The sequence below is a fragment of the Heloderma suspectum genome, chromosome 4 (genome assembly GCF_057233095.1).
Source record: "Heloderma suspectum isolate Gila_16-S chromosome 4, 16-S_ref, whole genome shotgun sequence".
Classification (NCBI taxonomy): Eukaryota; Metazoa; Chordata; class Lepidosauria; order Squamata; family Helodermatidae; genus Heloderma; species Heloderma suspectum.
The window spans coordinates 84975642-84998700 of record NC_139461.1 but is presented as its reverse complement, the minus strand read 5'-3'; the positions used below and the strand labels follow the sequence as shown (position 1 = coordinate 84998700).

The 23059-nt window shown below is 41.9% G+C and overlaps 2 protein-coding genes and 1 long non-coding RNA gene across 12 annotated transcripts in view; 1 reads left to right on the top strand and 2 right to left on the bottom strand.

The window, feature by feature from the left end:
• Positions 1-1207, bottom strand: part of ANKRD12 (ankyrin repeat domain 12) — a 73159-nt gene extending 71952 nt beyond the window's left edge. For all 9 annotated transcript variants that reach the window (XM_084849832.1, XM_084849830.1, XM_084849836.1 and 6 more), the window contains exon 1: positions 998-1207. The gene's annotated coding sequence lies outside the window, so the exon portion shown is untranslated. The remainder of the gene's footprint in view (positions 1-997) is intronic.
• Positions 1208-1545: 338 nt separating this feature from the next.
• On the top strand, positions 1546-19433 carry LOC146347096 (uncharacterized). Of its 2 annotated transcripts, none has more exons than XR_014790149.1 (3): positions 1546-1739; positions 14458-14650; positions 15986-19432. It is a non-coding gene; the product is annotated as an uncharacterized LOC146347096 (long non-coding RNA). The 2 variants fall into 2 exon arrangements; XR_014790150.1 differs by lacking the exon at positions 1546-1739 and adding an exon at positions 1834-2042 and having other exon boundaries at positions 15986-19433.
• The window catches only part of NDUFV2 (NADH:ubiquinone oxidoreductase core subunit V2), a 19196-nt gene continuing 13069 nt past the window's right edge, over positions 16933-23059 (bottom strand). Inside the window, exon 8 of the mRNA XM_084849839.1 lies at positions 16933-19654. Within this exon, the coding sequence (XP_084705965.1) occupies positions 19561-19654 (94 nt within the window). The 3' untranslated portion in view covers positions 16933-19560. The remainder of the gene's footprint in view (positions 19655-23059) is intronic.

The following is a 23059-nucleotide window of genomic DNA, read 5'->3' as shown; positions in this document are numbered from 1 at the left end:
GCTCGCGGGCCGGCGGGCGCGCGCAACACACACGCACGCAGGCAGGCAAGGCAGGCAGGCAGGCTAACCACCGCCTCTTCCTCTCAGAAAAGGCTGACAATGCTGCAGACCAGAGAACTCAGTGCTATCAGCATTACCATTATTACTGAACGTGATTCCCCTACCCTCGTCCACAAAAATAGAAGCCTCAGCATGGGGCGGAGAAAACATATCAGGGACACGGCCCCACAAGGAGGGAGTAGCAGTTGACAGCAGCGGCAGCCATGGCTCCAGCTGCAGCAAGCACCGTGACAGGCGAGGGGGTTGCGAGGGGCTGCTGAGAGAGACACGGAGACCCTTCTTCTGACTGACAATCCCCGTACACCGCGCCAGCGGCTGAGGAGACACTGAGGGAAGGTGTGTCAGGAGACCGCAGAAAGGGTTCGTGGTGTGGTCTATGAAAGCAAAAGGGCTGCGGTACTTCCATGGCGAGGAAAGACAGCGCAAGAAAGGCGGTGGGAAGAAAGGGGGAGAGTTCTGTCTCCCCCTCCCCTTCTCAAACGTGCAGCCGAAGCACGGTGGGAAGGGACAGGAGCCAAAGGACTCGGGTTCACTTATCCACGAGCCAGACCTCCCCCACCACGTCCGCCCCCCACTGGGGGAGCCACGGGGAAGGTTCGAGGGGGACAAACTAGGATGGGCTTCTGCGCGTGGGGACAGAGACACACACCCATAGGAAGGCGCTGAAAGGGGCGGATCTACGCTCACCTCCACAACAGAGAAGGCTAGGAATGGAGCCACAGTGGCAGAAAAGGGGCAATTTGACAAGCACGTAGGGAGGATACACGGAAGAGGAGAATCTCAGACCAGCGTGAAGCCATTACCACAGCTGCCTTTTCTCCTTTCCGTCCTCGCCCCGATCCTAAGAAGGGGTGTCATCCACGCAACTGCCGCCGCCTCTCGCCACCCCCCCACCCCCGAGTCTGCGGTGGCGATACTGGTCGTTTCCTCTCCTTACCTTCCCTCAGCGGAAGGGAGGCGACTCCTCGCAAGACGTGCCGTCCTGTAGAAGAGAGCCGAGTTCCTCAGCCACCCCTGCCAGTTAGCGGCGCCCGGAGTCTCAACCCCGTTGCGAGAGCCACGGTGAGAGTCGGGTTTTGGCGACACCCCTTCCCCTCGGCTCAATCGCTCCCCTTTCCCTTGCCTCTCTCTGCCCCCCCCTTCTCTCAAGCCCGTCAGAATGTCGGTTTGTGACTAGCCATTCGGATTGGCTGAAGCGCCACTCACGTGACTACAGATGGGCCAGAGGAACGGGTAGGCACGCGCTGCCGTCGTGAACGTTAAAGAGGAGGAGGGGTGAGAAGACTCCGGAGAGGGGGGCCGGCGTCATAACTGACATTTCCAAGAATTTCTAGGCGTTCCAGAGTAGAAATTTAACTTTCTTCCTAGCGTACACACACGGAAATAAGGGAATAACGGGCCCTGACACGATTAGAGGGCGGAGACAGAAAGAGGCCCAGTGCGCAGGCGCAGCCATCGGCTCGTTTTCTTCTTGGGTGGTGCGGCTGGAATGTTCTGGAAAGAGCGGCGACGGTGGACCGGGGTGGTCTTCCGAAGGCAGGCAGGCAGGAGGAAGAGGGTAGCGCGCGGACTTGGCTCACTACCGTGAACCGAACGGCAGGCGAGACACGTTCGTCCCGGAGCCACTCATTCAGGTCACTCCCTTCTCGAGGGAAGGGCTTTCCGGCGACGGTGGCGCAGTGAGTTTTTAATAAACACCGAGCGCGCATGCGCGGCTGGTCTGAGGCGCTCCACTGCATCCTGATAAAATCGCGCGCGGGGGGGGGGGGAGGTGCGGAGAGAACGGACGGCAGAGGGACGCGGGTCTCTGCCTGGCCGAGGACCGCAGTCGGCCTCCGTGGGGGCTCGCGCGTAAAAAACGTGAGGAGAGCACGTTGCACGAGCAATTGCACCCTTGCCTTGTCGCGACAGAGCTTCTTACGGTCTTTCGCCTGCATTGCAATATCGCGAGTTAACTGTTTCGCGTTTGAAACAAGAACGGGGTAAGCGTGCTAATACTTAAGATGTCCTTATATGATGGTGGGCTACGGCCCGCGGTAGGTGGCTTGGTGTTCCCTTGCGTCTAGTTAATAGCGGATACTTCCTTTGCCATCACCGGTTCCGATTGCAGGAAAAACGGTCGGGAGTGTTAATTGGAACAGAACTGTAAGAACTTGAGGACCAGCCGTGACAAAACCTTAGATCAAAACTGCATTTTTAAGTCGTCATTTTTTGGCATTATGCAGTTTAGGCTCCTAACTTCCTTTAAAGATGGCAACTGAAGGTATGAAATTATCCCCATCTCGTCCATACAACCAAACAAAGAGAGACAATTATTTTTATACCAGAGGAGCCATTGCTAAAAGAAGCCTTATTTGAGGTTTCTCAAGATGACTGTAGGATAGGACTACTGCCAAGTGGTTGGGCAAATGAGTTCTTCCTTAAAGAATACCTTCTGATAGGACAGTTAGGGAGCAATCCTCTGTGGATAGATGGCCACCTCCAAATTCGGAGGTGACCACCTCTCCAGCGCACAGCGGGGGAAGCACAGAGGGGATCGTTGCCACTCTGCATTTGCGGCTAGACAGCTGATTTCGGCTGTCTAGTCGTGGGACATCAGAGTGTGGGGTGGGGATGCTGGATGACACACAGTAAGCATTGTACCAGCACTTATGAACTCCCACCCTGCCCCAGGGAACACCCCCTTATCCTGCTCTGTGCCATTCTTCTGAACATGGGGATGATCTGCACTGCCTAGGAGGCAGCAGGGGAGGGGGTGGGAAGGCAGTTCTCCAGGAACCAACCTCGGAGAATGGGCTCCAAGGTCAGTTACTGGGAACCGACCAGTCCTGTGGCCCACTAGCCACTGTCTAGTGGCTATAGGATTGTGCCCTTAGTGGCTCAAGTCCTTTTATAATAAATTATAATAAAACCTTAAAAATCTGGTAAGCCAGCCTTCTGCAACATGGGTTCCTTAACATGTTCTGGCCTACAACTCACGTCAGCTGCAGTGAGCATGGCCAATGACCAGGGTTGCTGAAAATTGTAATCCAAAACATCCGGAGGGCACTAGTTTGAGGAAGGCTGACGTAGGGGATAGCCAAAACCTTTCAGTTTAGGCCCCTGCTGGTAGCTTAAATTCAGTGTAGTGGAGAATACACAAGTTGGTTTGTAGGTCTCTCACAACATTAGTTAATAGTAAACAAAGCAGTTGAACAATCTTATCTATAGTATTAGATAATCTTCTCAAAATCCAGGGGAAAAATTATGTGGTTTGTATAGTTTACCACCATGCCAAGATGGAGTGAGCACTAGCAACTGGAGGTAGTGGTATCTTTGGAAACTTCACTCGGCAATTGTCAATCAAGAGAAATGTTTCTCGCTAACTTAGACAACTTGATATGAAGAATACAGCTTATATTTCATTATTTATTTACAACATTGAAATACTGCTCCACATCTAAACAAATTCTGGAGTGGTGAAGAACAAAAGATAAAATGATAAAAAGATAAGAATGAAAGTCAATATTAAAATTGTTCTTTTTAAAAACAAAGTGCCAATTAAACCATGGCTGGTCAACCAAGGAAAGCTTCCTGGAATGAGCTGTTTTCACAAGGCGCTTAAAACAACAGTGTTGGAGCCTGCCTCACCTCCAGAGGCAGGGAGTTCCATAAGAAGGGAGCCACCGCACTGAAGGCTCTTCTCCAGGTGGACTCCAGTCAGGCCATGTGGAATCACCAGGAGCATGCGCTCTGATGACCTCAGTAGTTTGGCAGAAAGTCCTTATGACATGGAAATGTGGTCTCTGGTTTATTTTTTTTCACTTTTGTCTGCATTTTACCAAAATTAATGGGTGACATGTGTTCACCCTTGAGCATTTTTCCTAGTTTTTTAACGATTTTTTTATTATTATACAAAATTGATATAAAAATACATAAAATAAAAAAATAGATATGTATTTAAAAAATTGTTTCAGGTTTAACCAAGTGACCTAGACCAACCATGGAAGACAAGTGCTTATTCAGTTGGAAGTTAATTTGTGACAGGAAGGGTGAAAGACTGACTGACTGAAATTGGATTGAGCCAAATTCAAAAATTTATTAGATGCAATAAACTGTACAATGATGACTTGCATAATCAACTTGAAGAAAACTTACCAAGAAACAATGAACTCACTGTGAAGTGCTGTAAGAGTTATGTTTCTACATACACATCATCAACCCAGCTATTGAGACACTGAGAAAGACAGTGTCAAGCATTAGCAAGCGCAACTGCTCCAAAAAAGACAGGAAGCACAGAAAACAATTTTTTCTCATGCCAACAACACTGTAAGATTTGTGGGGAGGAATGCAATATTGTACAGGAGCCAAAAACCCATCATGTTGGTGGCCTACTTATGTCTGTAGGGAAGCTGGTTAGGAGATGTAAAAAATCAGTTATGGACTTTTGTTCTTGAAGTATGCGATCCAAGAAAAGATGAATTGAGCTGGTGCTGTAGGATTTCATGTTATGGACGCTATAAGTGATTTACATGCTGCAGATGCAAAGTACCATGTAGACTGCAAAGCAAATTTCATGGCACTGAAGTCTGTAGATCTTGCATCAAGACCTAAAATGATTGAAAGCGAGTGTGATTTTGTGTTAGAATTTGTTATCAATGAATTGCAAAACAATCTGTCAAGTATTTGGAATACAGTAGAACTGCACCAATTATATCAGCAAAATGGAGGCAGAAAACTGTCATGGAACCTTCTAATTAAGACTGTGAAATTTGGTGCAGACCTTATTGTTCTTAACTCATCAGACATTGCCAGTATTGTACTTTTTTGGTGCACAGCAGCCAAAGTGCTTAAAGTTGTAGATAATGAAGAAGATGATTTTGATATTGCCGTTTCAAAAGTAAGTAGGAAAATAGTGAGTGATGTGAAAGCACTCCCACACAAACCATCAGAATACAAAATGAATATTAGTACAGATACTGCTTTAGCCAATGTAAGTGATATTCTAATGGAACTGTTGCCATATATGTGTGAAAAGCTGAACCAGTCACTGCCAGCAATTTTGATAGCATCTGTTGTAACAAGCATCCTAAACAACTAACCTACAAATGTACAAGTTTCTCTTGCTGTGCTTCTTCATGATTCAAAACCTTTATACAACTGATGCACAACTTTGGACTCGCATGTTCTTATGGTGAAGTACTTCGATTTCAAAAGTTGGCAGCAAATGCAGCTGTGGAAGACATGAACAACTGTGGCATGTTTAATTCATCATCTGGCTTGGTACAAGTTGTTGCACACAATTTTGATACAAACATTGCATCTCAAAATGGAAGACTTACCACCCATTCACTGGCAGTGTTCTTGACCCAAACTCAAAAAATATTGATACACTTCCAGCTATCAGGCGCATTAAAAAGATGTCAGAGGACAGTTAGTACAGTGTTCCACCTCACAGATATGATGGTCCAAATACCCCAAGCATGCCTCCAAAGGAAGCACAGAAGGTTGTAATGCCCTTAAAAGTGCTTTGCTGCAAGACAATAATCAGCAAAAGAGGAACTGAACTTGATTTTGAGTTCATTAAAAATGTCACAAGTAATCAAGAATGTCCTGAATACAATGGATATAACACCGCCTTTTGCTGCCAACAAAACCATACCATTAAAAGCAGAATGAAGCCCGTATATCTACCCCTGTTAGACATGACACCCTCTGATCCAGATACCATCATAATAGCACTAGAGCTCACTCGTCAAACTGGACAGGATTTTGTTGTATTGACATGTGCCTTACAACTGTATCATGTTGCAGTTCATGTGAAATGGTCATATCCAGAGAGATTTGCAAATGTCAATTTAAGACTTGGAGGGATGCACATTCTTATATCCTTCATTGGTTCAATTGGTACCTGAATGGGAGGAAGTGGACTTGTGGAAACTTTAAGTGAAGTTTTCGCTGTTGTGCCTAAAATGACGTTGGGTAAAAAATGTCTACAGAATGTTCGAGCCCTGCACCTATTAGCTGAAGAAGTTAAGGAAAATGTTTTCAGAGTGTCACGTGACAAGCAAAAATGAGCTTATGAACGTACTGGATGACTTAGCATCCAAAAGCAAAACTATGGGTGGATGTTTTGCTCAAACCTGTTTTCATTATGATGAAGTTTGTCAGAGCTGAAAGAGAGGGTGAATGGATATTGCATCTTGAAGCACTAAGAGAAATGATCCCGTATTTTTTTGCTGCCAGGCATGTACACTATGTTCCATATGCAACTGTTTACCTTCGGTCAGTGGAAGAACTCCCTACTAAAATGTGCAAATATTTCATGGAGGGCCAGCATGTCGTTTATGAGGTACAGTCATGGCAAAGGAAGAATCATGCATGGGTACTACCTTGAAGCTTGAAACACTAAAAACATGGGCATTGAGTTTTCATATCTGTTCTCAGATAGAGAATGATTTATTTGATGTGACTGAAGACAGCAAAGAAGTTACTCAAGTATCATTACATCCTGCACTTGGCAAGAGAGTGGGGAGAACTTTTGGGGGGGCCAAAACAAGATAAAGTTATGCTATTTCCGGATTACACTAAAGAAATCGCTGATAAAAGAAGGCAATTCACTGAGGCAAGAAACCAGGCAAGACAAATGAATTTACAATATCTCATAAAATACCCTACCACATTTTGCATTCTCTTTGAAGGCCAGATGAAAAAGTTTTTAAATCATGAAATGGCGGAAGCTTTGCTTGTTGGTAAAGCACGGGAGACTTCTTCAATCAGTCCCATGAGCTGGGAATGTATAAACAATTATCGCTTGTTGGTCTGTTTGGGTTACAAGATCTGGGCAGTATGCCAGAGATGATTGTTTATATATATCCATTGTTTTTTTCCTTCCATTTTCTTTTATCTCCTTTTTTTATAATAGACGTGATATACTGTATATAAAATTCTGGTCTGTGGGTGTATAGAAATGTACACACTCATATATATATTTAAAAATGATACTATCTAAAATATAGATAGTACAAAATATACTAGTGATTGTTGTTGTTTTTTCTCTTATCCTCAATAATTTCCTTCTTTTTCTTTTAATTATTATTAGTATTATTTTGAGAATATGATTAGTAATATTCTTGGTTGGTTGATTTTAGCTATACCATTATATGTTAGTTGAAAAGCATTTTATGGCTGGGGAAAAGAATTGTATGCCTGTTTCCTTGCTATAAGTCTGAGGATATGTTACTGAAATAAGATGGAGTACCTAGGCTGTACTGAATTGTAATATTGGTAATGGTAAAATCTTTTAAGTAGAGTGATACTTGAAGTTTATGTGTAAGGGAGTTTAAAAAGTTACCCTTTTATGTAACTTTTTAAAAATACTTTTTCTTGTTCTCTTTTGTTTTCCCGTTCTTTCTCTGTTTTCCTTCTCTTTCCTTTTTATATTTTGGTTTTGGTTTTTTTGGTTGTTGCTGTGTCCTTCAAAGAATACCGTAATGTTGGAATCTGTAGATGGTGATTATGTTGTTGGTATTCTTTATTTCATTTATAAAGATAAAAAATAGAATAAAAAGTATAGATAAAAAAGAAGTTACTCAAGTATCACACAAAGGGGAAGGGAAAAGCAGAATTTTGAGTGATAGGAAGGACCGAGAAGTTGGATGCGTACATTGATCCTCTTGATCCAGACCAGCATCCAGAGGGAATACTGAATATAGTAAGCGGAAGAGTTGCCCGATCAGAAATAAATGTGCAAAATGCTGTTGGAATTGGAAGCAAACAGATGAAGGACTAAGTTTTTCATAAGACAATCCCCAAGATGTCGCTATGACGGTACAGGACAAGCACATGGGGATTGATGGAAAGAGGGTGGTTGGCCCCAATGTAATTTACTCACCAATTATTGGAATCCAGGCAAGTTCCCAAGACATAGAAATAAGTGATGCACTCAATCATGAGCTCGCACCCCTTCCATCATCTATGTTTACTGAGAGTGGAGAAATGCGAATATCAGAAGCTAAATCAGTTCTGAAGAGACTACTGCAAGCTGATGTGTCAGCAAGAATGATACCACAATGTGATGTGACAATCATCAATGGTGTAGCCCTCTTGTGGACTATTCACTGGCCAGACCATGGAGCAGTTAAAGATCTCATCTTAAATCTGAAACATTCCATTAAATGCAGACTTGAGACAGATGTGTATTTTATTTTTGACCGATACTATGATTACAGTCCAAAATCTGCAACAAGAGGAACAAGATCCTCTTCTACAGAGTTTGCCAGTTCAAAGAAAAAACGCCTCTTCCACCCCAGAAAGTTGTTAAGACAATGACAGAAAATAACAATTGATTATTGTTATCTGTGCAGAACTGGAAAATGACAAGTCCTTCCATATGCAACATGTTATCAACAAGAAACTTATCATCACTGGTCTAGACAGCACACCAGTTCAAATGTCCACAGGTGGTGAAAGGTGACTTGAGTATAAATCATGAAGAAGCAGATATAATAATTGTTCAGCAGATGCTCTTAGTTGAAAAAGAAGGGCCTCGTGTGATCTCTTTTCTATCTGATGACATAGATGTGTTGATTTTACTTTGATATTACTACCAGAAGAATAATATCTCTTCTAGTTTAGTAATGGAGTCTTCAGTAAAAGGGTCACCATAGATATAGGAAAGATAATACAGAGACATCCATCTATTATTCCAGCGCATGCACTTTCTGGGTGCAAGACTAGTTTGTTGCTATGGTATAGGTAAAGGCACAATTTTGAAAGTAGTTTGATCAAGATTGTCACTTTATATGCTTGGGAATGAGGATGCTTCCCTGGTTAAAGTTATACAACAAGCTACAAAGTTTATGTCTGCATGCTATTGACAACATGAGAGTGATACAATGAAAGTTTGGGCCAGCAAAGCTAGAAAAGGTTGCACCATTGCTTCAGATCTGTGCTTACTTCCACCAGCAAATGACTCATTTGCAGAAGACGTTAAAAGAGCGCGTTACCAAGCTTGCCTCTGGCGATCAGTGACGAAAAAAAATCCACCAAGTCTAGATCCTGTGGATCACAGATGGACAAAGGATGAACTAAACAAAAACCTTGTACCAGTTACAGTTCCATATGGAGTTCCATATGCTCCTGAATCTATTCTGAAATTGGGCAGATGTGGCTGTGCCAAAGCAAATCCATGTAAATCATCAAAGTGTCTTTGCTATGCCACAAGACTGCCTTGAACCTTGTTCTGTGCTTGTAACAATTTAGAATGTTTGAATTCTTAATAGTGTTTGACTTTATAGTACTAAACTCTAGTTATTTTTCACATGTATTCAGTAACTAAGATTTTAGAAGTTACGTGAAAAAATTAAGATAAAAAATTGTTAAGATTGCAATATAAAAAACAAATGTCGCTGTTTAGTTTTTTTTACAGAATACATTTTATATGAATATGTAACAAACCAATTACTTTGAAGATTACAAAGTATCTAGTAATCATCAAGTTTAAAAAACTAATTTTTGAAATTTTATATTTTTTAGTTTGCTACAAAAAATGCTTAGTGAAACGATGTCACCCATCATTTCCTGTTGTTTTACATCAATAGCTTTCAAAGTAAAGAGAGAAAGATATTACAGACCACAAAATCCACTTCAGGAAAAATTGGAAGTTATCTGCCAGACTACAATGACGGGGCAGGTTGGTAAGGGAGAAGGCGCAAAAGCATCTGTAGTGGCTCTGCAGACTTTAAGTAGTTTCCACTTATTTATTCTTTGAATTCCTAATATCAAATTCCTCTCCACCTACAGCAGAGGTGGGGAACCTGTGGCCCTACAGATGTTGTCAGACTCCCACTTCCATCAGCCGCATGACCAATGATGAGAGATTATGGTAGCTGTAGTCCAACATCTGGAGGGCCACAGGTTCCCCATTCCTAACCTACAGTGGGGTGGGCAGAAATTAGATTTCCACACGTTTTGTACTTCCAACTCCCTGGAGCCTCTGTCGGCATGACTAATGGTCAGGAATGCTGGGAGTTGATGTCCAAAGCATCTGGAAATCTACTTTCTGCCAACTCCTGATCTACTGAGTAATAGTCCATCTCCATTAGTGCTGGTGGCATTTTAAAGAGTCAAAGTGCTAATGCTACCAAATTTCTAGACAGCAGGATCATTCAGTAGTTAGGATTTTTCTGCTCCTATGGAACGATACACCCGCATTCTGGCAGCTATCACTGCAAATCTATGAGTACTTTATGTAGTAATGAAGAGCTGAGTGCTTGAGGTACTTACAAACAATGGGATTCATTTGGAACTTTACTGCCCTTAATTGGCTGTTACCCATGGTAACAGTGTAAAAGCCAAAGCTGTGGTAACTTAAAAAAAATCAAAGTTACTTTGCTTTGGATAATTCCTCTTAAGTGAAAGTTACATTCCTCAATGTTCTTCTGAACCAGACTTAATTGGGAAAATGCATTATTAATTTCAAGAAAAGATATGAGCTTAAACAAGGTTGTTGTTTTTTACAAAAGATGTTCCCTTTTACCAGAGTTAGTGAAGTGTCACTTCGAATTTAATTGAAGTGGGGAGGAGAAGAGGGAAGGAAAGATTAGATATGATAAAAAATGAGTGATGGGCAATTAGGTGCATTGGCTTGTAGGTCTTTAAACACTTGGTCAACTTTGGTATTAGAGAAATCCAATTTTAATTTTCTGTAGCCATATCTACTTTGTGCCATGTCTTGGCCTCTTTCTACACTACATTATATGTATAAGCACCTCTTCTGAGCACCAGCCTTACTGTGACTGATGGAGTGATTTAGGGTGTAATCCTATGGGTTGCACCCTTATGAAACGTTAGTCTCCGAATTCAGAGGCTTCCATGTATCCAGTGGAGGAACAATGGAGGTTTTTGCCTCTCCATCCTCTGTGGTTTGCTTTTTTCTCTAGATGGACCCCTGACCTCATCTAGAGGGCATGGGGTGGGAGTGGGGCTGGGGAGGCCATAAGATTCCTCATACACTGTCCCCTCCCTTCCCACCAGTGTGTCCCCTTCTCCGAGGCCATTTTTGTGACCTTGAGAAGCAGCTACTACAGTTCTTTCTGCCACAGCTGCAAGGGGGCAGAGACAGGGATTGGAAAGCAGAGCCCCTCTTCTGGGGGGGGGGGCACTGTATGTCCTTGATGCTTTCCCGGGACTATAGGATTGTACTCCGCATTCTTTTTCTCCAGTCCTTCCTTTGTATTCTAGGAATAACTGAAGCACGTACTACATGCGTTATTTCTAAGATTTATGCATCCCTCTACAACTAATAGCTCTAAGGGTAACATGCAATAAAAACGCAAATGAAATCGAAACTCATAAATGATATCAAAACAGCATAATAAAACAGTCAGTTAAAAGCAGAGTCTAAAATAGGCATTGTAAGATCTAAAAATATCAGAGATAAAACTTAGTGTAACGTAGCAGCAGAAATTGAGAGAACATTAAGATCTGAGAGGATAAAAAGGTCTTTGCCTGGTGCAAAAAAAAAAGAAGAAGTAGTGCTAAGTGAGCCTCATAATGAGGGGCTACTAAAAAGTCCTGGTCCTGAGTAGCCATCCACCATACTCAGGATGTAAAGATATTCTGAGCAGAACTTCTGATGATCTCAGGGACTGAGTAGAAATATGTGGGAAGTGGCACTCCTCTTAGTTACTCTAGGTTATTGAATAACTATTATTCATGAATAATGAATAACTATTATTCATATCCTTCAACTATGTTTTCAGAAGTGGTTTTGCTGACTGCTTCCTTTAAGGAGATGGGGACCACTACCTCTAAGGTGGAATTTATAACCTCCTGAACACAGCTCCCTATTAGATGTAATAAGCCACCTGGGGCAAGCAGACAGGTGGTTGTTCAAACTTTGCCACATACCTTGTCCACGTCGTTGGGCCCTAAAAGCTGAAAGTCATCCAACAATAGCCAACCAGACAGCCCTGGACACCTCCACAAATTGAACTGCCTGAACTGTGGAATCCTATGATGGATACAACCGATTTTGTCCTCAGAACATGTCACAGCATGCAATCCAAGGGAACTATCAGATTCACGCCTGTGCCAGAACTCAAAAGGCCCAGACCCACTTGGAAAAGCTTGACTATGCAACATTAAGAGGATGCAATGGTGGAGGAGAAAATTTGTTTCTTTGCTCCCATCACCACCACCGAGTAAGCTTGATAATGAGCTCCTACTTGTTTGATTGAATTAGAGATGTTTTCCTTCATCTCTATAAACATAGTTATGTCTCAGTTTGCTTCATTGCCCTCATCCCAGATGTTTACTAAGGAGCTAAACAGGCTCTGTAAAGTGGGAGAGGATACTCATGAATGATTGCATCTACAGACTCTGGGCTTCGATAGATGCTCCTTTCATACTAGCCAGAAAATACCTCCCAAGCCTTCCAGAATCCATTAGCCTCCAAGGATGAATCAGCCTAATAGGTATCCCACTCCTGCAGAGAATATGTTACTGAAAATCATGCATCAAATTGCATGGGGCAAGGAGATTTGGGATGAGGTGTCACCAGTATGCTGACGACACCCAGCTTTATTTCTCTGTGACATCTGAATTGGGAGAGGCTGTGCACATTCTGAACCAGTGCCTGGATGCAGTTATGGCTTGAATGAGGGCCAGTAAACTGAAGCTGAATCCTGATAAGACAGAGACTCTATGGGTTGGCAGTTCCCAGGTCTGGGAATTGGGATGTTTGCCTGTTCTGGATGGGGTTGCACTCCCTCTGAAGGGGCAGGTCTGTAGTTTAGGGGTGCTCCTGGATCCATCTTTGTCACTGGAGGCTCAGGTGTCCTCGGTGGCCAGGAGTGCCCATTACTGACTTCAGTTGGTATACCAACGACACCCATTCCTGGATAGGGATAGCCTAATCAAGGTGATCCATACACTGGTAACCTCACGATCATTGGACTACTCCAATGCACTCTATGTGGGACTGCCCTCGTGTGTGGTTCAGAAGCTGCAGCTAGTGCAGAATGCAGCAGCTAGGGTGCTCATGGGGACACCTTGCTATGCTCCCATAACACCTGTGCTAAAAGAACTGCATCGGCTGTCTATTAGCTATTGAGCCACGTACAAGGTTATGTTATTGTCATATAAAGCCCTAAACAACCTGGAACCAAGATACCTAGCAGACTGCCTTCCCCTATACATACCCAGCCAACCTTTAAGATCAGCAGAGGCGGCCTTGCTGGTCATTCCGAAATTAACGGAATGTCACCATGAAGTACCCAGACGGCAAGGCCTTCTCTAGCAGCACTCACCATCTGGAAAACCCTCCCTTGTGTAGTTTGGGTGGCAGAAAATGTGACATCTTTTAAATGCCTCCTGAAAACACTTGTTCATCTGGGCTTTCCCTGGGTGGTAAATTAACTGTGCCACTCGATTTTACTGCTCATTTTTTTTTGTTTTTTTTACTGTAGTTGGTAGTGTTTTGAATGCTGTGCTTTTAATATTGCATTTTTAATATTGTGAACTGTTGAGAGATTTATTATATTCAGCAGTATATAAATACCACAAATAAAATAATAATAATAAATAAAATTACCAGTACCCATAAGACAGAAGATGTCAGTAATAGACTGGATAAGGGCAAAGAAATTGAAGCTTAATCCAGATAGAGGTGCTCCTGGTTAGTCAAAGGGCAGATTAGGGAATGGGGATTCAACCAATGATGGATGGGGCTACACTCCCCCTAAAGACTCAGGCTTGCGATTTGGGTGTACTTCTGGATTCTGCCTTGAACCTGGAAGCCAGGTTTCGGCAGTGGCCAGGAGTGTTTTTGTGCAGCTGAGGCTAGTGTGCCAATTGCGCCCATTTCTAGAGATGTCTGATCTGGCCACTTCACACATGCCTTAGTTATATCCTGTTTGGACTACTGTAGCACGCACTATGTGGGGCTGCCTTCAAAAACTTTTCAGAAACTTCAGCTGATCTAGAATGCTGTGGCTAGACTCCTGATGGCAGCTGGTTACATGGAACATGTTACAGTGAAGCTTTTACAACATTAAGGTGCCACAATACTATTTTTTAAAGACTTATTGTTACATTTTTGTGGACTAAAGCCCACTTCAGCACATACTTCTCAGTTGGCAGAATATATTCACAAGTAGAGAGAAAAATGTGTAAATAGTGGGACCAAAAGGACAGTGCCATTCACAAGAGCAGTGATTATGATCAGTGATCACCAATCATCTTAGCTTTACTACTAACACTTGAAAGTAAATAGGCTTTACTCTAAAGAGACTCCATTAACTATAGTATATTCAAGAGGATGACTTTGCAAATGGTATGATATTTAACTTATTTGATAAAGTTTTAAAATAAAAATTCTTTAGGGTGATAATGAAAGTTACAATGATTTTTCAGATCGTGGATTTGTTCCCTGATTGAATCACTCAGCAGCACTTTCAAATAGCATCCAAATACCAAGCCTCTGTGTGTCTACTCAGAAATAAACTGGATTGAATCACTCAACAATACTTTCAGATAGCTTCCAAATACCAAGACTCTGCATGTCACTCATAAGCAAGCAGGGAAGTCACTACGTGTCTACCCACAAGTAAGCAAGACTGAATCACTCACCAGCTTCCTTCCCAGGCCCTCCCCTTCTTTCCTGCAGGGAAAAGCTCTCTGATCAGCAGCTGATAAGAGCTTTTCCTGCTGTACAGTGACAAAGGCTCCCTTTCCCACTGTACAGCAGGGGAAAGCTTGTCTCTGATCAGCTGCTCATGGGATACAAGAGCTTTTCCTACCAGGAGATGGGGTGGAGCCTAGGGAAGAAGCTGGCAAGCTGGTTGGGGAATCCCTGTGCATTGTATCTGGCTCATGGGCCGATCCCTACTGTATATAGTACATAATTTTGCAATACTTCTGGTTCTTGACCTCAAGAAGCAGGATTTTTTCCTTTAAGGGTACTATGTGTATTTGATTAAGAATTGGATTTGAGAATCTGTAGTCTTTAACATGTTTATGTTAAACTAATAATTAATTTTGAACCGGGCTAAGAAATTACTTTAATTAAAAGTTTAAAGTAACTTATTTATAAAAATAAATTGGATACTGTATATTGTCTAGAGATGTGAAGGCCTGGAAGAAACCAGAAAAATTCAGGAAAAAATGGTTTTCCTCTATTTTTCCAAGGACCATTTTTGTTTCTTTTCCTCCCAAATTAAACAATTTTGGATTATAAAATGTAATTGAAAATTATGAATAAAATGTTTAAGACAAGGTGTTCATACATTGCTACCCAGCCTTTACTCTTCCCAAATTATATTTAAAACTACATAATGGGAAAACTTCTTTGTAAGACTAGAGATGTAAATTTTCTGGAAATATTGAAGCCATGTGAAAAAATGGTTTTTTAATCCTCTGTAAGAGCCCAATATTCTTCCATTCCTTATTAAAATGATTGGTCTACCATATTGTTTACTGGTAGACATTTACAGATGCACCACGTCTCAGTCAGTTTCCCAAGATTTTCCCACCATATCAGAATATGTGAAGGAAATGTGTACTCCTGACAATTTGGGTTTTGTTCTATAGATTCCTGTATTTGGGGGCTTGTAGATAGATGCTGTAGCAGTTGATGAATGTAGTTTTAAAACCCACATGTGAGACAAACACTGTAGATTATCCTGCCACTGCCACCCTGTGACAATTTTTAATTAAAAATAACCTCACCATTAAGGAATGCTGCCTCACCTATAAAATCTTTAATTGCTGCTACTGAAATAAACCCTCTATACATGAAAGAAACTTAGAGAGAACCTTTCAAAATGAATGTTTATTGAGGGGAATTATTTACACAAGGAAATAAAATGTCACCCTTCAAATAATAGGTTGAGATTGCTTAAATGTACTTAAACTAAATATGCTTTGTTACTATTTGTAATAGGATATGAGTCTTCCCAGCAAAATAAACTGTCGGTAGTTTTTCCTAAGGAAAAATTGGCTAAACTCCACCCCAACTGATTCCTCACAAACAGGAACAGATGCTCTACAGCAACATTACTCTGTTTGCAGCTCTTCTTCTGGCCTCTAGGATGCTTCAGATGTTTCATGGACTACTTACTGAACTCTGTCTGGTCAAACATGATGAGCTGGTTCACAAGACATGGCAGGCTCATCGTGGGCTAACCGACAATGAGCCGTGGAGGATGCAACTGCCATTTTGAATATGTAACCCCCAATCGGGGTTTGTGCCATTTTGTGACTTGGTTTGCTCAAAAAATTACGCTTGTGTATGAATTTTAAAAGTCTAGATTGTTCAGACAATAATTACCAATTTAGTGCGCTTATTTTTAAATGTTTTTAATTTTAATGGTAATTTTATAAGGAAACCAAGTTATGCATAATACATTTTATGTTCCTAAAGAAACAAAATGACTTCAGATTCATAAAGAAGCATTAAAAAGTAAGTACTGCATATTCTGGAAAAATGTTCTTCCATGGCTTCAACATTTTTGGTAATTTTACATCTGTACTCTGGCTACCAGAAGGCATTTGTTTGTAAACATACAAAGGTTGTCATAGGTTTCCCAGACACAGACTGTGTAAACACAGTACAACAAAAAGACAGCTGATAATAAGCACAACATACGTAACATAAAATTCTGGGATCAACATTTTGTGATGTTTGTTAACAGTGAATGCAATTTATAATTTTATTTGGTGAAAATTAGAAATCAAGGCACATTAATATTCAAAGTTAAAGTTTATTAAAGGTTATATTTAATTATGTAATTTTTTTTTTTTTTACTGAAAAGGTAATTCATTTTCCATACTGGTATTCTGAATACTGCAAGGCTGTGCTTTATATCCCTTGGCTTTTTTCCAGCAACATCAAGTTAGAGACTTGAACCACTCCTAAAACATGATCAAATACAGTTGCTCTAAGGAATATGAACATTTGTCTTAACCTCACAAGAGCAGCTTTTAAGTGCTTTAAAAATAACTCTTTAGAGGATTGTGCAGAAACAGTCCTGAAACTAAAGATAATCTCCCAAGTTCTATCTGTAGATTACAATTTTAATTCAAGAGTACACTGTGTATTGAGTAATGTATTACAGTTTATAAAGTACTAGTAAATGTATATGTACAGTGGTGAGAAAAAGCTTGTTGAACCCTAATGTTAATTACGGAAATTCCATAGTTGTACCACGATAGCCTTAGTGAATCAAAACCAGTCCTTTTTTAAATATCCAATAGAGTTTATGTTAACCAATTCCATGCCTTGTGAAATAAATCAATGTATAAATTAGGCAAACAATACAGAAGAGTCAGGGTATGTGCAAAAGTGAACTCCTGGTTGCATCAGTTCAGTTAAAGGCAATAATTAGAATCAGGTGTTTAAGTAATTACATAGATTTTCAGGGGTGAATTTGGGAGACCCACTTTTTAAAAGGATCAGAAACTTTGCGAGTTTGGTCTTCAGCGTATGGTTGTGTGGAAACATGTCATGCCATGATCAAAAGACATCTCGGAGGGCCTCAGAAAAGCAGTTATCGCTGATCAGTCTAGAAATGGTTATAAAACCATTTCTAAGGATTTGGGGCTCCATCCACTGTCAGACAGATAGCCTTCAAATGGAGAAGGTTCAAGACCACGGTCACTCTACCCAGGAGCAGATATCCTACCAAAATCTCTCCCAAGAACAAACCGGCGCATCGTCCAGGAAGTAAAAAAGAACCCCAGAGTAACACCCAAGGATCTGCAGGCCATTCCCGCTTTGGCTATTGTGTTTATGATTCCTTGATCAGAAAAAGACTGAACAAGAATGGTGTTCATGGGAGGATAGCCAGGAGGAAACCACTGCTCTCTAAAAAGAACATTGCTGCCTGTCTGAAGTTTGCTAAAGATCACACAGGTGATTCCCGAGACTTTTGGAACAATGTTCACAGGACAGACGAGTCAAAGGCACAACTTTTTGGCCTGAATGAGAAACATTATGTTTGGCGAAAAACAAGTTGAAACAGAAGAACAAACAAGCACGGTGGTGGGAATGTGATGTTCTGGGACTACTTCGCTGCCTCAGGATCTGTCCGTGAGCTGAAGCTGAACCAAAAGTGGGTCACACAATAAGACAATGATCCTAAACATACAAGCAGAGCTACAAAAGAATGGATGCAGAAAAAAAAATTCTGTGTTTTAGAATGGCCTGGGCAAAGTCCGGATCCAAACCCCATAGGAATGTTGTGACCAACAGTCACAGGAAACAATTGAAATCATTGCTGCTCAAGGGGATGCCTGCCACCAGGTACTGAATCTAAAGGTTCATGTACTTTTTCACACGTGGCTATTGAATGTTGAATCAGTTGTGGATAAATAAATGTTGAAAAAGCATCATGTTTGTGTGTCATTTGTTTAATCAGATTATCTTTTGTTCTTTATCTAGGATTATGGGCTTAGATTAAGATCTAACCACATTTTAGGTTGGAAATATGTGACAATCCTAAGGGGTTCACAAACTTTTCTCACCACCATATAGTACATAATATTTTAAATAAGCAAAAATAAGTCATTGACTTCTGATATAGTTTCTCTACCTAGGTTGTGCACACATTGATGAATGGGGTTTGAGGAAGAAGGGCTGGCTACTTACAGTGAACTAGATGTTTCTAAAGCAATAGTTAAAAGTACTTTACTTTGAGGGATGTGCAATAAAGGTTTTCTGTTTAGGACTCTCCAGTATATCCCACAATCTGTCAGTTTTGGTTTATGTTATGTTCCTACTATTGAGAGTCTGATGACTCAGCCATAAAACTCATGTCACTGGTATGAAGTCAAAAGTATACTCTTAAGCAAAGAGCTGTTCATATAATCATGAGACTGTTCTCCTGTTCTGGGGCAGTTTTGTTTGCATATTAAGCCATCTAATTAGTAGAAGTATAGAGGAGTAAAAGTGCCTGAAGGAACCATAAGGTGATTCAAGCAACTAAACAAAAACCAAGATAGGCCAGGAATCTAAGAGATTTATCTACTATGGTTAGAAACAGTCCCCAAGATAATGCCAACTTCTGTAAGAAATGTTGATTTATTGAAAATGTGTAAGCTTAGACCTGGTGCAGTAGTTTTTTCTCATTTCAGAGTATAAGACCTCCTACGTTCTACCACTTGAAGAGGGCTATCAAACTGTTAACATTTTCTGTTAAGTTATCTACACTAAACTGATTAGGGTTTGGCCTCAAGGAAATGTCTCTTATTTCTAGTTATATAATTGATGTAAAATGCTGTTATTTTGAGGTTAGAGTAGATGTTGGTGGCTTTTTGAGTGACCTCATGTTTCTATTTGTCTCTAACAACATTGATAAACTTCAATGAAAATAAAACTAATTTTTAGGTCCAGGTGCTATGTCTCCAATTTTTGAACTGTCAGGAACTGTCTTAAAGAAACATTATACTCATATTTTCATCTGCCCATAGTTCAGCTTTTATTTTCTCAAGCAATTTCTTACAGCTAGAACAACAGTTTTAAAGGTCCGACCGAACTCCAAAGCCAGGTTCCTTGGGTGGCTCTGTCAGAGAAGTGAGACCACCAGCTGGCTCACAGGAGAAACGTCCACTCCTGAAAAGGAAGAGAGCAATTAACCGTTAAACATTACTCAGTATTGTACCAGTAGTGTTCAAGGATGAATAAAAGTCTGACTCATCTTTGGGCTAACATTTTTTTTCAAGTTGTGGGCCAGTAGTAAAATCTCTGAAAATATGAACCCAAGTGACATCAAGGTGCCAAATGCAAACTACAGTCCTATGCACACTTACTAGGGTAAGGTCCCATTGAAGTCGATGGGTCTTACTTCTGAGCAAATGTAAATAAGATCAGTCTGTGTCTAGATTGAAGTATTTTATTAATGCATGATGAATGTTCCAAAAAACATATAGTCAAATGACTGTATATTACATTTTTATCCTGTCCTTCTCCCAAGTATCCCATGTGATTCTTGAAGCAATCCTGTGTGGTATGTTAAGCTGAGAGATCGTGACTTGTCTGAAGTCACTCAGTGAGTGTCATGACTGAGTGGGGATTTGAATCTGGTTTTTCCTAGTTTTAGGCTCTACTGCAGAGGCATATCATTCTTCTCTGGGGCAAACATAGCATCTTAACATCAAGATACAACAGAAAAGTGATCTACAGGACTTTTCAAGCAGGAGCCACTTTGACTCCAGGCACCACCACTGAGGCCACTCCCAGCACAGATCCCCATTGCCTGCTGTCACACACGCATTCCATCTCCAGCAGCTGTACAGTGCATCACTGCAGCTAGCAAATCACTTTGCTCTTGGACCCCTACCCCATCACAGCTAATGGGCTGATTGCTTCTGCGTTATCTCCCCAGCCCAGCCACCTTACGTAAAGTGGCAGATCTCCTGACTCCCAACCTGCAAAACCACCAGTAGCCAAGATCACAGCAGGTGGCCCACCTCTAAAGCAAACAAGGCAAAGCTAGAGAGCCCCTGCTAAGAGTGAGCAGCTACTGCAGAGAGAGAGAGAGATGGAGATGCAGAGGGCCACATTTCAGGGGACTGGGAGCCACCACTGGCTCTCGGGTCTTGCATTAAAAAACACTGCAAGAGAAAAAAATTTTATTTCAATCTATACCACCCAATAGCTGAAGATCTCTGAGAAAGTGGTTAAAGCAAATACTGCTTCTAAAAAGTGTTTCAAGTCTGAGGAGAGTCACAATGTGATTGACTTATTTGTGATTATCAGTTGGTTAAGTACAATCTGATCAAGGGTGCAACACAGCCACTAAAGACATTTTCATTGACTTTAGTACACATTCCCACCTATGCAGTGTCAAGCTGCCTTGATCACTCTGGAAATAAAGTAAGTAGGGGGTTAAGCCTGCCAAATAAGGCCTGACACACTGGGAGTCAGGTCCTATTCATTTCAATGCGTCTATACAAAATACAACTAACACTGAATTTAACCCTTAATTATATTTAGAAGGATAAAAGCTGTTTTCGTTAAGTAATATAAGAAAACAAGTCCATCTCACTGAAGTTTGGGGAAGGTTAGTGTTGTTCAGAATTACTTCAATGACATTTTAAAATCCCAATACATACACTTTTCTCTATTTCTCAGCAATTAGGAAACAGCCTCTTAATTGCAGTTTTGTATTGTTTATTAGAAGCATTTATAATTGTTTTTCTGCCCACTAGGGCCTCAATGTAAAATGTAAAATACAATAAAAACAAAATTAGAACAAAACATTTTTTAAAAACTGGACAGAATAATATTAAGAATTATCAAATACCTGACAAACAGTACAGTTTTGATCACCTGTCTAAAACTCAGTAGGAATAAAGCCAACTTGACCTACCTAGGGAAGGTCTATATTTGGGTTACTGTTACAGAAACGGTCCTATGTCATGTACCCACCAACTTAGTCTTGGTGGTGCAACATGTATCTGGGCTTCTGATGAAGATTGCAAATTACTGGTAGGAGTGCTCGAAAGTCACTTACCTCGTCTCGCAGCTTGCTTCGTGGTGGGGGGGAGGCGCTTCGCTTCTTCCCCCGAAATTCAGGCCGGGGGGGGGAGGCGCCTCGCCCAGCCGCGAAATAAAAAGTTAAAAAAAAAACAAAAACGCCCCCGTGATAGGCTACGTGACGATTTACGTAGCCTATCACGGCTAGATCTGCAAAGTCAGCTGTGATAGGCTACGTTAATCGTCATGTAGCCTATCACAGGTGACTTTGGAAAAAAAAAACGCGTACGCAAATGGCGGCCCCCATAGGGAGCCGCCATTCGCGTTCCTTATTTGGTCGCTGTAGTCTACGTAATTCTTTACGTAGACTACAGCGACCAAATAAGGAACGCGAATGGCGGCTCCCTATGGGGGCCGCCATTTGCGTACGCGCTTTTTTTTTTTTTTTTTAAGTCACGTGACGATTTATGTAGCCTATCATGGCTGACTTTGCAAATCTAGCCGTGATAGGCTACGTTAATCGTCACGTAGCCTATCATGGGGGCGTGTGTGTTTTTTTTACTTGGAATGGTGGCGGCAGCCGGTCAAAAGACCGGCTGCTGCCCCTGTCGAAGCCCTGCCGAACCGCCGCTGCGACCCGCCACCGGGAGCGACATTCGGGAAAGTCCCATCCCGGGGCGGGGGGGTGCGGAGAATTTCTCCCCAAAACTACTTCGGGGGGCCGAATACGTTGGCACTCAGCCCCCCGAAGTTTCGGCGAGAAATTCTCTGACACTCCTAATTACTGGCAGGTTCATACGAAAGCCTTGTGTGGCGCAGAGTGGTAGGCAGCAGTATTGCAACCGAAACTCCCCACAACCTGAGTTCGATTCCAGCGGCAGCTGGGTCCCAAGTAACTGGCTCAGGTCGACTCAGCCTTCCATCCTTCTGAGGTCGGTAAAATGAGTACCCAGCTTACTGGGGGAAAGGTAGTCACGACTGGGGAAGGCAATGGCAAACTACCCCACTTCAGTCTGCCATGAAAACGCCAGCACAAGCGGCGTCCCTCTAGGAGTCAGCAATGACCCGGTGCTTGCACAGGAGGAACCTTTCTTTTCCATCATACGAAAGGAGGCAATCTTTCAGATAGTCTGGCCCCAAGCTATTTAGGAGTTTACAGGTCAAAACCAGCACGTTGAATTGGGCTCAAAAACAAATTGGAAGCTAGTATAGTTCATTCAAGACTGGTGATATATAGCCTCTAAATGGCACACCAGAGAACAGTCTGGTCATCAGATTTTGCATTAGTTGTAATTCCAAAACACTTTTCAAGGGCAGCCCCACATAAAGCATGTTACAGCAGTCTAAATGAGAGGTAATTAAGTCACGGACCACTGTGGCCAGATCTGCCTTCCCTAGGAAGGGGCATACCTGATGCATCAGCTGGAACTGGGCAAAGACACTCCTGGTCACAGCAGCCACCTGGCCCTTCAGAAGCAATGTTGGGTCCAACAGCACCCACAAGCTGCAAAGCTGAACCTCCAGAGGGAGTACAACCCC